The sequence below is a fragment of the Neomonachus schauinslandi genome, chromosome 5, assembly GCF_002201575.2.
Source record: "Neomonachus schauinslandi chromosome 5, ASM220157v2, whole genome shotgun sequence".
NCBI lineage: Eukaryota > Metazoa > Chordata > Mammalia > Carnivora > Phocidae > Neomonachus > Neomonachus schauinslandi.
The window spans coordinates 170,631,028-170,645,099 of record NC_058407.1 but is presented as its reverse complement, the minus strand read 5'-3'; the positions used below and the strand labels follow the sequence as shown (position 1 = coordinate 170,645,099).

Here is a 14,072-nt window from a genome sequence, read left to right as displayed (position 1 = left end):
GCTTCATCAGTAAATTCTACCAAACATTTAAAGAATTAACATCTCCTCCTCAGACTCTTCCAGAAGAAAGAAGAGGGAATGTTTCCTAACTCATTCGTAGGAGGCCAGCACCACCCTGATACCAAAGCTAGACAAAGACACTACAAGAAAACTATCAGTCAATATCCCTCATGAATACTGATGCAAAAACCTCCAACAAACAGCAAATTGAATCCAACAACACGGTAAGAAAAAGGATTATACACATCACGACGAAGTTGGATTCCCGAAATGCAAGGATCACTCAGTACATAAAAATCAATCGATGTAATTCGCCATATTAACAGAATGAAAGGGAAAATAAATGATTATCTCAGTTGACACAGCAAAATCATTTTGACAAAATTCAATACTTTTTCATGATAAAAACACTCAACAAACCAGCAATAGTAGGAAAATACCTCAACACAGTGAAAGGCACACATGAAATACCCCACAACTAACATCATACTCAAAGGTAAAAGACTGTTTGTCCTCTAAGATCAGGAACAAGACCGCATGTCCACCTTCACTACGTGTATTGAACTGAAAGTCATAGCCGGAGCAATTATACAAGAAAAAGAAAGAAAAAGCATCCAAATTAGGAAGGAAAAAATAAGAGATTCAAAACTTTCTCAATCCCACAAGTTTTTGCTTGATACAGAGCACTTTCAACTGCCATGTTTTTATTAGTCCCTTCTACAGTTCTAAAGTTTGTCCTTTTTCCTTAGAAGGCCCCTTGCCAGTATTTCAAACCATTGCCTTTCTTTTTTGTGGGATTAAAAAAAAAAAAATCTCATTTCCACACCAAAATATCAGACGCCAAAAAAATGTAAAGTCGTGAGTTTATTGCATATGTAACAAAATGAACCTGACCTCCCGGGTCCAGCCTGCTGTACAATCACTGTTTGTTGTGTGTTTCCAGCTGGTTCCATAACCACATTAAATAGAACTAGTATTTCTTTAAATACTTTTGATTTTGACATAAAACAGAACATTAGTGTACAATTTTCACAAAATAAATCAGGAATAAAAACAGTGGGAAGAATAACAACGATAGCAGCAATACTTAAAAACAAGACATTACAAAATAAATTAAAAAATACATTATAAAGTGGTTGAGAAACAAAAATAAACAAATTTTAAAAATTCATACTATGTTTCGGGAAGGCTGCCGTGCGGCCCACACCTGGCTGCAGACGGGGCTGGGGGGCAGGGTGTTTTCTCTGCAGAAGGCCATTCCCGGCAGCTCAGGTTTGAGGACCACCTCACCTGAATTGGGACCATGCAGCCGAGCAAGCTTAGGGAACACAATCCACCTGGTGGGCAGACTCCCCTCCGAAGAGACCTGTCCCTCCTGTCCCCCAAGCAGCCCCTTTGTTTTTCCTACCTACAGCATTGGCAGAGTGGTGGTTTGCTACATCCCTGAGGGTCGGCTGATGACCGCTGGTGAGGGCAAGCCTGGAAGTTGGGCCCCTGAAGCTTCTGGGCAAAGAGGTGAGGGGAGGGGGACAGGTGGGCGGTCGGGGACCACCGCAGAGGGCGACGAACGAGAGCTCGTGGGAAACGGGGTCCACACGGACCCAAATTTTACCAATTGTCTGCCACACTCCTCTTTGGGCGGCCCAATCCACTGTTAACAGTGAAGGTTCTAGAAATGCAATGCCACTGACAGGCCCATTTGGTGAGAGTCAGCCAGGGCTCTGGAACGTTCCGCTCTTTCAGGCTCCACTGTGACACACAGCTGATGAGGGGGCCCACATGCAAGTGGGAGGAGAAAAGCAGAGACCCCAGCCTTACAAGACAGGAAAGACTTGCGGAGCTGACCCGGACACGCGCGAGCAGCCTGGGGCCGGCAGGTACGCTTTCTAAGGATTGCTCCCGTTTCTCCCAACAGCAGGAAGATTGTCTTAACGGAGCCAAACTCAACACTCCCGCTGGGCCCTCGTCTCCTCACTAACTCCTGCAGATTTTGGCCAACCCCACAGAAGAATTAGTGCTCCTTCCCACCTCAGCCTGGAGGTGTTCTCAGCTCTCCCGTGGAGGTCTCCTCCTCACACTGTTGAGGTTCGCCTTCGAGAGGAGGCCGATCTGGGGGCAGGTCTGTAGTTGACATTTCCTCACTCTTCCCAGAGGAAGATTACGAGGGAGGACTAGAGAGTCAGGGGGAGCCAGCTTCTAGAATGCCCTCACAAGGATCATGGTAAACGAGACACAAGATAAGCCCAACTGGGGCAAGGCAGAACTTCTGAAAGACCAAGCCCACGATGCAGCCTGGACTTCCTGATTGGATTTAATTTTCCTTCTGCAGCTAGTCACACCGGACATCCCCTCTATCCTGGGACCTCCATACGTAGCCCAGAAGTGCGCTCTCTCGCAACTCTTGGAACCCCCAGCCAGCAACCCATGCCCCCCAAACCAGGCAGGCCTCTTGTTCCAAAGGGGGGGTCTATCTCCCAAGAGCTCCCGGAGCTGCTCACGTAAGCCACAGACTGCTTCAGGGCCGACCGAAGAACCACAGCAAGATGAGAAGGGTACGAAGGGTACGCAGGCCTCCAAACCCACCACAGTCCAAAGGTGTTAGTAACAAAAAGAGAGTCGTCCAAAAAGCTCCTTCCAAACCCCTCTCAGACCCACAGCTGGATACCAACGCCTAACTCCAAAACCAACAGCCAAGTTTCAACAGTGAAGTGTCTTGCTAAGGAATTACCCCACACTTGCCCCCCAAAACAAAAACAACAAAAACCAAACAGGACAATTTGCCGCTGCCGCCCTTCACGGAAGTCAATCTCCACTCAAACCACCTTGTTAAAATACTGCTTGAACATCGTGTGCAAACTGGAAAGTGGTGTTAGAAACTGGGGGTCCAGGCCGGCTTTGGCCTCGCTCAGCATGTGAAGATGTTTGGGTGAGTGAAGCGAGCGGTGACTGTTAGTGTTGCCCTCTTACACTCGGAAGATGACCAGCGTGAGCCAGAGTGGAACTGTGTCCCTGCCCCCCCCCACACTGTCAGGTTTGCATTTAACAGTAAAAAGGGGGGGTTAAGTCAATGAGGTTATCCACTCCCCCTCTCCCTTTGAGGCGAGTCCGCACCAGGCCAGCAGCTAGAACAGGCTCTTCTTTTGTTAGTTCAGCTCTCAGCAAGTTCCACACGACACTTTGTTAGTATCCAGTGACCCAGCCGACACAGAGGTGGTGCGGGAGCCCCAACCCGGGACTGGCTGCGTGGATCTGAGGCTGGTTTGGTCTGTTCTTTTATAAGCTCTGATATGTGGTATTTTCACTGGAAAAATATCTCGAATTAGATAGATAACGTGGCAAAGGGACTCTTAAAAGGAAAGATCAGTTTTCTCTATGCAGAACAAATTTTTCAGCCAGCATACCCTGAAACATACCCCGGGCCCCGGTCGCTTTACTTTTCCAAAAGGGAAGCACGCTTTTGATGCGGGCTTCCCGCTGCGGCGGACTTCCCCTAGACAATATGGTTATTTTTCAGTTAGAAATTCATCTGCTACCTGGAACAGGCTGCTAGGATGAGACTGGAATTTGAGCTGCTGAACTTGAAAAGGGGCCTCGGGACCGTTCTGACACAGAATAGCTAGGAGAGCTACCAGTTACAAAGCCTCAGTAAGCCAAGCTCAGTTCCAGAACTTGTGGGCTGATCCCCCTATAAAGACCACAGGGCAGTGAGCCGATCACCATATGGGTTCCAGTCAGAACGGAATATCCTGTGTGACCGAAGCCAAATGCTAAACCTGGCTGCATTTTATTGGATGGGTGATGGAAGGGGGTGGGAGTACTGTCATAAAGGAGGAAAGTATGGGTGGGAGCCACCAACCAAAGTCCCCCTACCCCCCTCCCCAAAAGGAGGGGAGACAACTCTTTCCCTCCAGTGATCTGGGGTTCCCAGGCCTCAGCCAGCTGCGTAGGAGGCACACAGAAAGCTTGCTTTTGGTCTGGTGGTCATGAGCTAGAATCTGTTGCCTTTGGTTGCTCTTCACTCCACAGCAAAGCCACAAGTCTCCTCCACGGCCGTCAGCAGCTTCTCATAGAGCTTCTCATACGATTCATAAGGTGGAATGTCAATCCGATTAAAGCTGGAACAGGACAAAAGAGCGAGAGAGTCACTGCTGGGGGTGATCCGGATGTAGGACCTGCTTCAAGGACAAGGACAGGCGGGAGCAGTGTATTTGTGGCCCCGAGCCAGCAGAGAGAGAGAGCGCGCACACACACACACACGTAGATAGGCAGGACGGAGCCGAGACGGGAAAGCATCTCATCGCTTTGTTGGGATAAAGAGGTGGAGGTAAGTTTTCTACTCTCCCCCCACCCCTAGTCCTCGTCTGCTTTGAAAGCAGAGATTTTTTCATCGAACACACAACAACATAGACCCTAAGATCTTGAAAACCAAAATTAAACCAATTACTATTTCCTGGTTATATGAGGACAGAGCTCTCAGCTTGTTTTGTTTGTTGTCTTTGGGAGAAATTATTTCTCGGTACGAGGAATACCACCTTTGCAGAGAGCACTGTAATCCAGACCGGCCGGCAGTCAGATCACCACTAACAATTTATACGGCATGTCTAGCTGATCCACCGTGACTTGATCTGAGACCAAACAGGGCAGTCTGGAATATTTCTTGCAAAAACAAGCTGTATCTCAAAACTAATAAAATGTCAAATCCCTGACACTGAAACGAAATCAATAGATGAAATGAGTGATGAAATGAATCAACATTTCCCTGGGGAAATTCATTTCTACTGTTGTATTTAAAAAAAAAAAAATACCCTCGGGGCACCTGGGTGGCTCAGTTGGTTAAGCGACTGCCTTCGGCTCAGGTCATGATCCTGGAGTCCCAGGATCGAGTCCCGCATCGGGCTCCCTGCTCAGCGGGGAGTCTGCTTCTGCCTCTGAACCTCTCTCCTCTCGTGTTCTCTCTCTCATTCTCTCTCTCTCAGATAAATAAATAAAATCTTAAAAAAAAATAAAATAAAATAAAAAATAAATTAAAAAAAATACCCTCTAAGAAGGATATTCTCTACTAACAAAAAAATATAGAATTCTGACAGAGAGGCCATAGAGTGACTTACTAAATTACAAGGGGTTAAGCAATTAAGGATGGTTTTTCTCAAGAAAGAATTGGGCTGAATGGTGTGACAGTCTTGGCGGGGGGCTTTAGCATCAGAGGGCACCTCTCACATCTGTTTTACTCTAGACACCAAACTATGAAAGGACAGAGTCTTATGGGGAGGAAAGGAGCTGCCCAGCATCAACACGGCGTGGTTTCTGTGACGGCCACGCTGGGCGAGGCGCTGTAGCCTCCCCATTGCCTTGGGACCGTGCAAACATTTGAAGCCACACCCCTGGGCTCTCAATCAGGAGCCTTCTGTTACACCCCGATGTAGCTGGATGACCAGGACCTGGCTCTCCTGAACTATACATGCTGGTCTTTTCGATACATGGTTTCTGAGACAAAGTGTACGTAACTAACTTGATTTTTAAACCACAAATAATCTGCTATGGTTATTATTTAAGTTAAAATTTGGGGAAGAAATATTTTTCAGTACACAAGATGCATCATCACAGACTTAAGTTCCAAGGAGGAAAATGGAGTCTTAGGAAGTGAACTAGTAACTCCAGATTAAAACCTACAGTTTTGGGGCATCTGGGTGGCACAGTTGGTTAAGCGTCTGACTCTTGGTTTCGGCTCAGGTCGTGATCTCAGGGTCATGGGATCAAGCCCCGTGTCCGACTCTGAGCTCACTGCAGAGTCTGCTTGGGTTTCTCTCTCCCTCTTTCTCTCCCGCTGCTTTCGCGCATGCTCTCTCTAAATTAAGTCTTTAAAATAAAAGAAATAAATAAAAACCATAGTTTTTGGGGTGCCTGGGTGGCTTGGTTGGTTGAGCATCCAACTCTTGATTTCAGCTCAGGCCACGATCTCAGGGTCGTGAGACCGAGCCCCATGTCGCACTGACCATGGAGCCTGCTTAAGATTCTCCCTCTGCCCCTCCCCACCACTCGTGCATACACACACATGCGCTCTCTAAAAAATAAAATAAAATTTAAAAACTAGTTTTCCTACTGAGAGGGACGTGTGCTCACGCACGCACATGCAAGACCCAGTGAAGGTAAGACTGGAGCTGCTGGAGCGCCAGCCAACACGAATCCCATCTCACAACACAAGTGGTTTCACAACAGACGTCTGATAACCCTCCTGTGACCCACGGCCGAGTGCTTGTTCCATCGGCCACCGGGGCCATCGCCAGTGGTCCTGGGATGCTGATAAGGGAAGCAGAGTGCTCCACAGAAGAAAAGAGCTTAGACGAGCCCCGCGAAGGGCGGCACATCGTGGAGACAGGCTCCCAGGGGACGGGCCTTACCAGGTGTGGGCCTTCGGAAGGTTGTCTGTGTTGGCGTCGATCAGGTGGATGGTGAAGAGCCGGGGCCCTGCTGCGCCTGTAGAACCTTACGAGAAAACATTCTAGTTAATGCACGTCAGAGGCAGGGCCCAGGCCCCACTGCCAACCACACCCTCAGCCCTGTGCCCAGGCGGGCCGTCCTGCCGGAGGGTCACACACGGACTTCACGAGGTAGCATGAGCCTCCACCTGGCTTAGCGTATGCTGACAGTGGCCATCCAGGGACCTATACGAGACATTCTAGAGAAAGAACCACAGGGGCAGAGCGAAGACTGGTGAGCACTCTCCTCCTGTCTCCTCCCTCACTCAAGTGGGGGTATCTGAAGGGTAAAAATCCCTAAACCACCAGTGATGTGTTTTTTGTTGTTGTGTTTTTGTTATTTTTTTTTAACAAATTTTTAGCAAGCAGACCCACTCCTGGCAGAGGCAGCAGAGTTATAACAAAAGCAAGATACAGGGTCACGAAATCTCCCCAGGCAGAGGTACGATGGGAAGAGAAAAAGACAAACACCTGGGACAAAAGCCCAAGGGGATGGAAGGAACTTCTGTCACTCTAAGTCGTCCTTGGAATACGGAAAAGTCTACCGGGAATATTCTCTATGTGAAATATATCTGCTATCACTATTAATATGCAAAATTCCATTTACTAAGTCTTAATATACTATTATCATTCAACTTTTTCCTTCCGGCTCTCAGGGTTATCAAAAATCTGGGTATCAGATTTTTTTTTTATCACAGTTGGAAGGGACGAGAGACAGGATGCATACCCATCAGTGGAGCCCATCAGGCCGTGCATTTGCACAGAGGACGAAACTGAGGCCCAGGGAGGACCCCTGGCACTAATGACCAACACGGTAGCCAGAGACTCCATCTCCTGATGCCCAGGCCAGGCCACTCTCTCCCTCACCCAGGACTGCAGTGAGAGAGCTGCTATCAGAAGACTCAGAAACGAATCCACAGTGCATTTAAAAACTCTGACTTCTTTCCCAAAGCCTTGCCAGCGGGACGCGCCTAGGGGAGATGCGTGGGGCCAGGAGCCCCGCCTCCATGTCAGTCACCTTGCAAAGCCTTGAAGCCTTGGAGAGGGACCCGAGTGGACCCGGTCACGAACTGCAGGAGCCTGGCCCTCCTCTCCTCGTCGAAGGTCTCCACAGCCTGCCAGAACCACCGGACGATGTTGCTGTCGGCCACGCAGTGCTTCAGCCGAGTGTTGGACTTCCAGTCGCTCACGTCGATTTTATCCAGGCCACCAATGATCAGCTGGGAAGGTGTACGGCGGCAAGTTAGTTCTCAAACGTACGAACCAGGGTCATGACACGCCCCACCCAGTAGTTCCCAGGACATGAGAGGAGGGAATTTATCGTGCCTGAAGAAACAAGCCCCAGACGTGGATAAGCAGGGAGATCAGCAGTGTGCCCAATGCTGCCACCCCAGGCTGCTTTCCGACCCCCAGCCCGGGGGTTTTCTTACAAGCACATCTGTGTTCGCGGTGTTGCACCGCATCAGCGAGGAGTCGGTATGAAAGAAGCAACTGGCAAGACCGAAGGGGCGGACTATAAAATGGGGCCACATCCCAGGGACTTCGGGGGCTGGGACAGGCGGAGCTCGAAGGCTGAGCGGAGGGACCGTGGCGGGAGTCGTGTGCATGTGTCTGCCCGGGGCGGGAGGTGCCTCACCGGGGACAGAAAGACAGAAGGATTTCGCAGCCCTGAGCCATTTGGCATCGGCGGTGGGTAAGAGATGAATGAACCGCTATGTTCAAGCACATGCAGTGTGATTAGAGGACATAATAACACTTTGTTCCGAAGCTAATAATAGCCAGAACAAAAACAGAAAGCTGACGTGCTGGGAGAATCTGGTTATATGCGAGATAATGTCCTCGACCCGAGGTGACTACACAGGAGGGGGTTAGGAACCTCCACTGCTAGAGATTCTGAAAAATAGGATAAGCCACAGAACACCCTGCACAATGTCCAGAGAAGGATCCGGGCTGGCTGCCGCCAAGCAGAGAGACACCTGGCCTGATCCTCAACAGGCTCAGATGTCCTCGACGCCCCGCTCGCTCTAGCCCTGTTATCCTGGAGCCCCCAAAACCCCTGGCCTTGCTGGGGAACAGGTGAGCCTCACTCTGCTGCCGTGTATAAAACAAGAAAACACTCATCACATTCACGACCTTGAATGTGGACTTGGCTCGGCCCAGTGAGCACGTACCTCTAGTTCCTTCTGGTCAAAAGGCTTCAGCAAGTGTTGAGGAATGAGTTCATTAAACCCCTTCTGAAGAGCTAAGAACTGGGCTTCGATCCCTCTCATGAACCTCCAGTTTACATATAACCTGAAAGACAAATTTGCAAGTTGGAGGCAATACAAATGGTTCACGGGAACAACTTTTCCTCCGTAGTGGGTTCTGCCATCATCTGCTGAACCTAACGCCCTGCCGCCAGGCCTCCGGGGAGGAGGGGGATGGGGGGGTTGGCAAAACCCCCAACAGCTGGTAAGACCGGGTTAAAAATAAGTCAGCACAGGCTTGACACATTCTGATGCTTTACTAAAAATAGGACTAGGAATTAACCTGACGTATTACAGCAAGTGCCATCATTTAAAAAAGTAGATTTAGGGGCGCCTGGGTGGCTCAGTCGTTAAGTGTCTGCCTTCGGCTCGGGTCATGATCCCAGAGCCCTGGGATCGAGTCCCACATCGGGCTCCCCGCTCTGCAGGAAGCCTGCTTCTCCCTCTCCCCGTCCCCTGCTTGTGTTCCCTCTCTCGCTATGTCGCTGTCAGATAGATAAATAAAATCTTAAAAAAAAAAAAAGTAGGGGCGCCTGGGTGGCTCAGTTGGTTAAGCGACTGCCTTCGGCTCAGGTCATGATCCTGGAGTCCCGGGATCGAGTCCCACATTGGGCTCCCTGCTCAGCAGGGAGTCTGCTCCTCCCTCTCATGCTCTCTGTCTCTCATTCTCTCTCTCGCAAATAAATAAAATCTTTAAAAAAAAAAAATTAAAAAAAAAAAAAAAGTAGACTTAAAAATAAGATACGGGGATGCGGGGAGAGCCACACACCAGCCTGGCCGCCCAAGCACTCCAACGCGCCCATATGCTTCCAGATTTCCAGTGTAAGTGACATGTCATTTCTTTGCCGTCAGAGGTGGGACCACAATGGAGGAGACTTCCTTGAGCCTGAGCTCAAGGAAACTTCTAGGCTCCACTTCTCTCCTGCACTCACCACCTTCACACCCAGAATCAGGAGGCCACTTGGCAATCCCTTCCGCCACTTGGCTCGGGGGTCATTACTGTCCCTTCAACAGGTCAGGCCTGGTGGCATCGGGCCTCCTCCACGCAGAGCTCCCACTGCTGAACCCGACAGTTGTTATGTGATTCTGGTCACACATGCTGGTGGGGACAGGGAAGCCTCTAACAGTGAAGGAGTCTTGACCATCCAAATGTGGACCCAGCCATGCCCAGGACGGTCCCGGGCACCCGGAGGCCCCATCAGCGGCCACCAAGGTTCCCTGGAACATTACCGGACATATTCTTTCTTGTTCTCCTCTGTGACAGGAACGTTTCGGCCATTGGGTTTCAATTCATGCTGAAGAATCCTCCCGAAAGCATTGTGTTCCACACAAAAAGTGTGGTCCAGCACAGGGGTGATATCATTCTCTCTGTCGAAGTTAGGACAGAAGATGGATGTCAGATCTTTGCCGCAAGGCAGCAGGGAACAGAACAGGAGCGGGAACAATCCGGGGCACAGACAGACAGACAGATGGCATTTACTGACTAACACCCCGGAACTGCAGGAGGGGGAAGAGAGGAGCCTCAGGCAGACACAGAGCCTGTGCCCGGGCAGAGGGGCGGGCCCTGGGAGGAGCCGGGGGACCCCAGCTCCACATCCAGATGGGCCCTTGACTCTCGGCTTCCCCCTTCGCAGGATGGTGATGGAAGCTCTACCATTCTGTGATCTTACGAGACACAGTGACCTGATTGCTTTGTCAACTGAGTCTCTGAACAGAAGGGAGGGGTTCACGAAGAGTCAGCTGAGTCAAAGGAAAAGCAACCTGCAGGGAGACACACCTAGAGGATACGGTCCCCCTTGTAAGGCAGCCATTCACACAGAGTAGCACTCGAGAGTTCAAACGGACTCCTCCGCCTGCCGTGCTTCTTGAAACACAGAGTGAAAGATCTCCTATGGGCTGGAGGCCCTACCCCTCGCAGACTACCCGTTCCCAGCAGGGACCGCGGGCCAACAGAGCGCAGGACACAACTGAGTTCAGGTCCTCGGCACGTCCTCCCTCTGCCAGAGCCTGGGTCTCTCGCTCCCGTGGAATCAGCCCACTGACAAGGACCTGCGACACCCATGGTCACCGTGGAACGGGGCCAGCGGCTTTCAAGAGCATTTTAGGAGAATTCTAAAACAAAGGTGACTAGAATTTTTCCTGATCCTTTTCTCGTATCAAATGTTTTGACATAAGGTACTTCGATACTAATTTTGTTTTTGATACTTTCCCTCCAGAGATTAACTGGAGACCCCCTAGAGAGTCAAAAGCAAACCATCCACCCACCTATGAGGCTCGGGGGACTAACACTTGTGATCCTTCTTTAATAATTTGAGGGGACAACAAAAGAAATCAGTCTATGAAGTGAAACTGGCCAAACATGAAGAACATTAAGTCAACTGAGTATTTCTTATTCAATCTACTTTTACGTTTCTGGTTGTAAAACAGCATTTTCTTTATTTCTCTTCTCCAACTTCACACCCACCCCTCAAAAACATTCACATGCACGCACACACGCATACAGACAATTCTATCCGGTGTACGAGACGGTGGCTGTGCATTAACTGAACAGTGAGGCTGTACTTACAGAATCCACACTAAGCTCTTATGTAATTCTGGGTCCACCGACTCCAAATCCGAGAGCTGGATGGGCTTCCCCAGTAGCTGCTTATAGAAGGGAACCGTGAAGCCCCCATTTATGTAGTGGCCGTGGAACACAGCGAGACCCATGATCCGGCCCACAAAATGGAAATAAGACAGATGGTCCTGTAGGGGGCACCAGAGAACACGAATTCAGTAGGAAAAGGCCCAGCCGAAGTGGATACCTTTGTGCTTTCTCCAAGCTTCTTGGGAGAACGAACTGTCCCATCTAACTCGGTTGGTTACTCAAGGTTGTGCTCACGGATGGAGGAAAGAAGGCTGGTCAGGCAGTCAAAACCCAGAGCACGTCTTTATAGATCATCTGAGTATGTGATAGGCCCCTAGTGCAAACACCTCCTCGGGATTGCTACATCATCTGTGGCACTCAGTGTAAAAGGAAAATGCAGAACCCCTTACTCAAAAATTAAGAATTCAAAGGGCAGCTGCAGACTCAAACCAAGCACAGGCCCTTCTAAGTGCAGGGCGCCCAAGTCCACTGCATTACCGAAAAAGAGAGCGGAGGGCAATTCCCCTCCTTCTACCATCCCTCCCGAGTCCCTGGAGAAAGCGGAAGAGAAAAAACCCAAAGAAGGAAGAAAAAACAAAAAAGGAACATAGAGAAAAATTCTCTGCACATGAAGCAGAAAAACCAGAGCTGTTCTGGTTTTTAACGGGGAAACACACATCTCTGCTTTCAGTCGGAATTAGAATCAGAGTTCATCAAAACCTCATTGCCATCTTGGTAAAAGACTGTTCTGTCACATCTGAATGCTCGTAGAGGAGAGCTGGTCCCAGACTTTGCCTCAGGGGCCATGGGCCCGGCAGCGGTGACCACGGGACACAGCCCCACGGGGAGAGTCCTCCACGAGCACTCGTGGCCAAAAAGGCCAATCATGGAAAATTCCAATTTTGACTGGGAGGAGGATGGACTTCATAGCCCACGTCTCAGAATGACACGGTCAACAAATACAGTCCCCATACCTCGGTTCCCCCAACTGGCAATAAAGGGCTTTGAGTATTCTAAGCAGCTCAGTTTCACTCTTGCTGTCTTTGAAAATAACATAACCAGTGATTCCCAGGCACAAAACACACAAGAGAGAAATCATCCACCTTAATCCAGTTCCTTTCAGGGTCTTTTTACCAGAGACTTTTCTTGGTTCTGGAGTGTCTGGAAATCCAGACACTTTTCAGTGTCTATTTACCAGAGACTCTGAGTAAGTCTATAACGAGTAAACCAAGGATAGAGACCAAACCTGAAAATCCATTTAAAAAAATGTTCCAATTTGCTCCCTCTTTATTCGTGAATACTTACGGGGTTGATTGAAGAGTCTGGGTTGATCTGCAACATGTAAATGTTGTCCGTAGAATATTGGAAGAGTCCATAGTACGGATTCAACATTTCATGGCACAATAAATAAAGCCACTCCCTAGGAACAAAAACAATGAAAGTCATTTTATACGTGCGGAAGTGTCCGGTCTTCTGTCTTACCAAAAGGACTGATTCCCTGAGCCCTGGAAGGCCCCACTGGCAGGATACCCTGCTCTGAGAGAAGGTGACTTGCACAGACTGGGAAGTAACAACTTGCTTCTGGTCGAATGAGAGATGGCTTTCCTGGCCCAGATCCCCCACAGCTCTGAAGCTGAGGAAGACCCATGGTGGACTAGAGTCAGGACCGCCTCCCAAGGGCAGTGTTCTCAACAGTTACCTTGTCACCTCAGCTAAGATTTTCTCTGCTACTGTGCAAAGGTCCACATCTCAGGTGATGATGTTCATGATGAGGTAATAACGGACAAAAGTACAAGAGATCCTACTTTTATTTTTAAAAGAGTGTGCATGCGTGCACATATACACAAAACAGGAAAGATATCTACGCAAAGAGAAAGAGGAGGAGGATTTACACTGATACACTGACAGTAATTAACGAGAATTAGCATTCTGGGGCATTTGCAGTTTTCTTTTGCTTCTTTCTAGAAAGTTTTTAAATTTCCAGTTGTAACATGTTATCAACACTTAAGTGAGGAGAAGATATTTCACAGTCTGGGAAGATGGATTAAGAACGATTTTTGCCCTTCATAATCTTCTATCTTGTCGAATTCTTATCTTTTGCCATAAACATTTATTGCTTTTTTTTTTCTTTTGAGAGAGAGAGAGCACAGAAGCATGGAAGGGGCAGAGGGAGAGGCAGAGAGAGAATCCTAAGCAGGCTCCACGCCCAGCAGAGAGCCCAACGTGGGGCTCGATCTCACCACCCTGGGATTGTGACCTGGGCCAAAATTAGGAGTCGGACGCTCAACCGACTGAGCTCCCTAGGCGCCCTGACATTCATTGCTTTTATAATTTAAAAAACAAGCTTAATACTTACTAAGATTAATTCTAATGGTTCTAAAATATGGATGGGAAATCTAAGAATAAATTATTTTCAGAATTCCTGTATATTCCAATCATTTCATTATATAAAAAAAAAAAAAAAAAAGCCCCAAATCAGAAACCATCAAACAAAACAAGCATTCTCAATAGAATCTGTAGGAATCTGGGGAAAATATGGGGAAAACCGTACACAAGCACCTGTGGCACTTCTTACAAAGACTCTTTTCTTCTTTCTATTCAAAATTCCTTTCAAATGGATAAATTTCATTAAGATAAACAGCCCCAAGTTCTATTCTGGAATTTCTTACTCTGTCAAATAGAAAAGGCAGAGAACTGAGAAACATTATGAAAGGATAAGCACAC

The 14,072-nt window shown here is 48.6% G+C and overlaps 1 protein-coding gene across 1 annotated transcript in view; it reads right to left on the bottom strand.

Moving 5' to 3' along the window:
- Positions 1-845: 845 nt before the first annotated feature.
- Positions 846-14,072, bottom strand: part of SMURF1 (SMAD specific E3 ubiquitin protein ligase 1) — a 31,691-nt gene continuing 18,464 nt past the window's right edge. The window contains exons 11-17 of the mRNA XM_044915171.1: positions 12,654-12,768; positions 11,289-11,467; positions 9,953-10,090; positions 8,648-8,768; positions 7,495-7,696; positions 6,399-6,483; positions 846-4,115 (exon numbers count right to left, since the gene is read on the bottom strand). Coding sequence (XP_044771106.1) covers positions 4,016-4,115; positions 6,399-6,483; positions 7,495-7,696; positions 8,648-8,768; positions 9,953-10,090; positions 11,289-11,467; positions 12,654-12,768 — 940 coding nt within the window. The 3' untranslated portion in view covers positions 846-4,015. The remainder of the gene's footprint in view (positions 4,116-6,398; positions 6,484-7,494; positions 7,697-8,647; positions 8,769-9,952; positions 10,091-11,288; positions 11,468-12,653; positions 12,769-14,072) is intronic.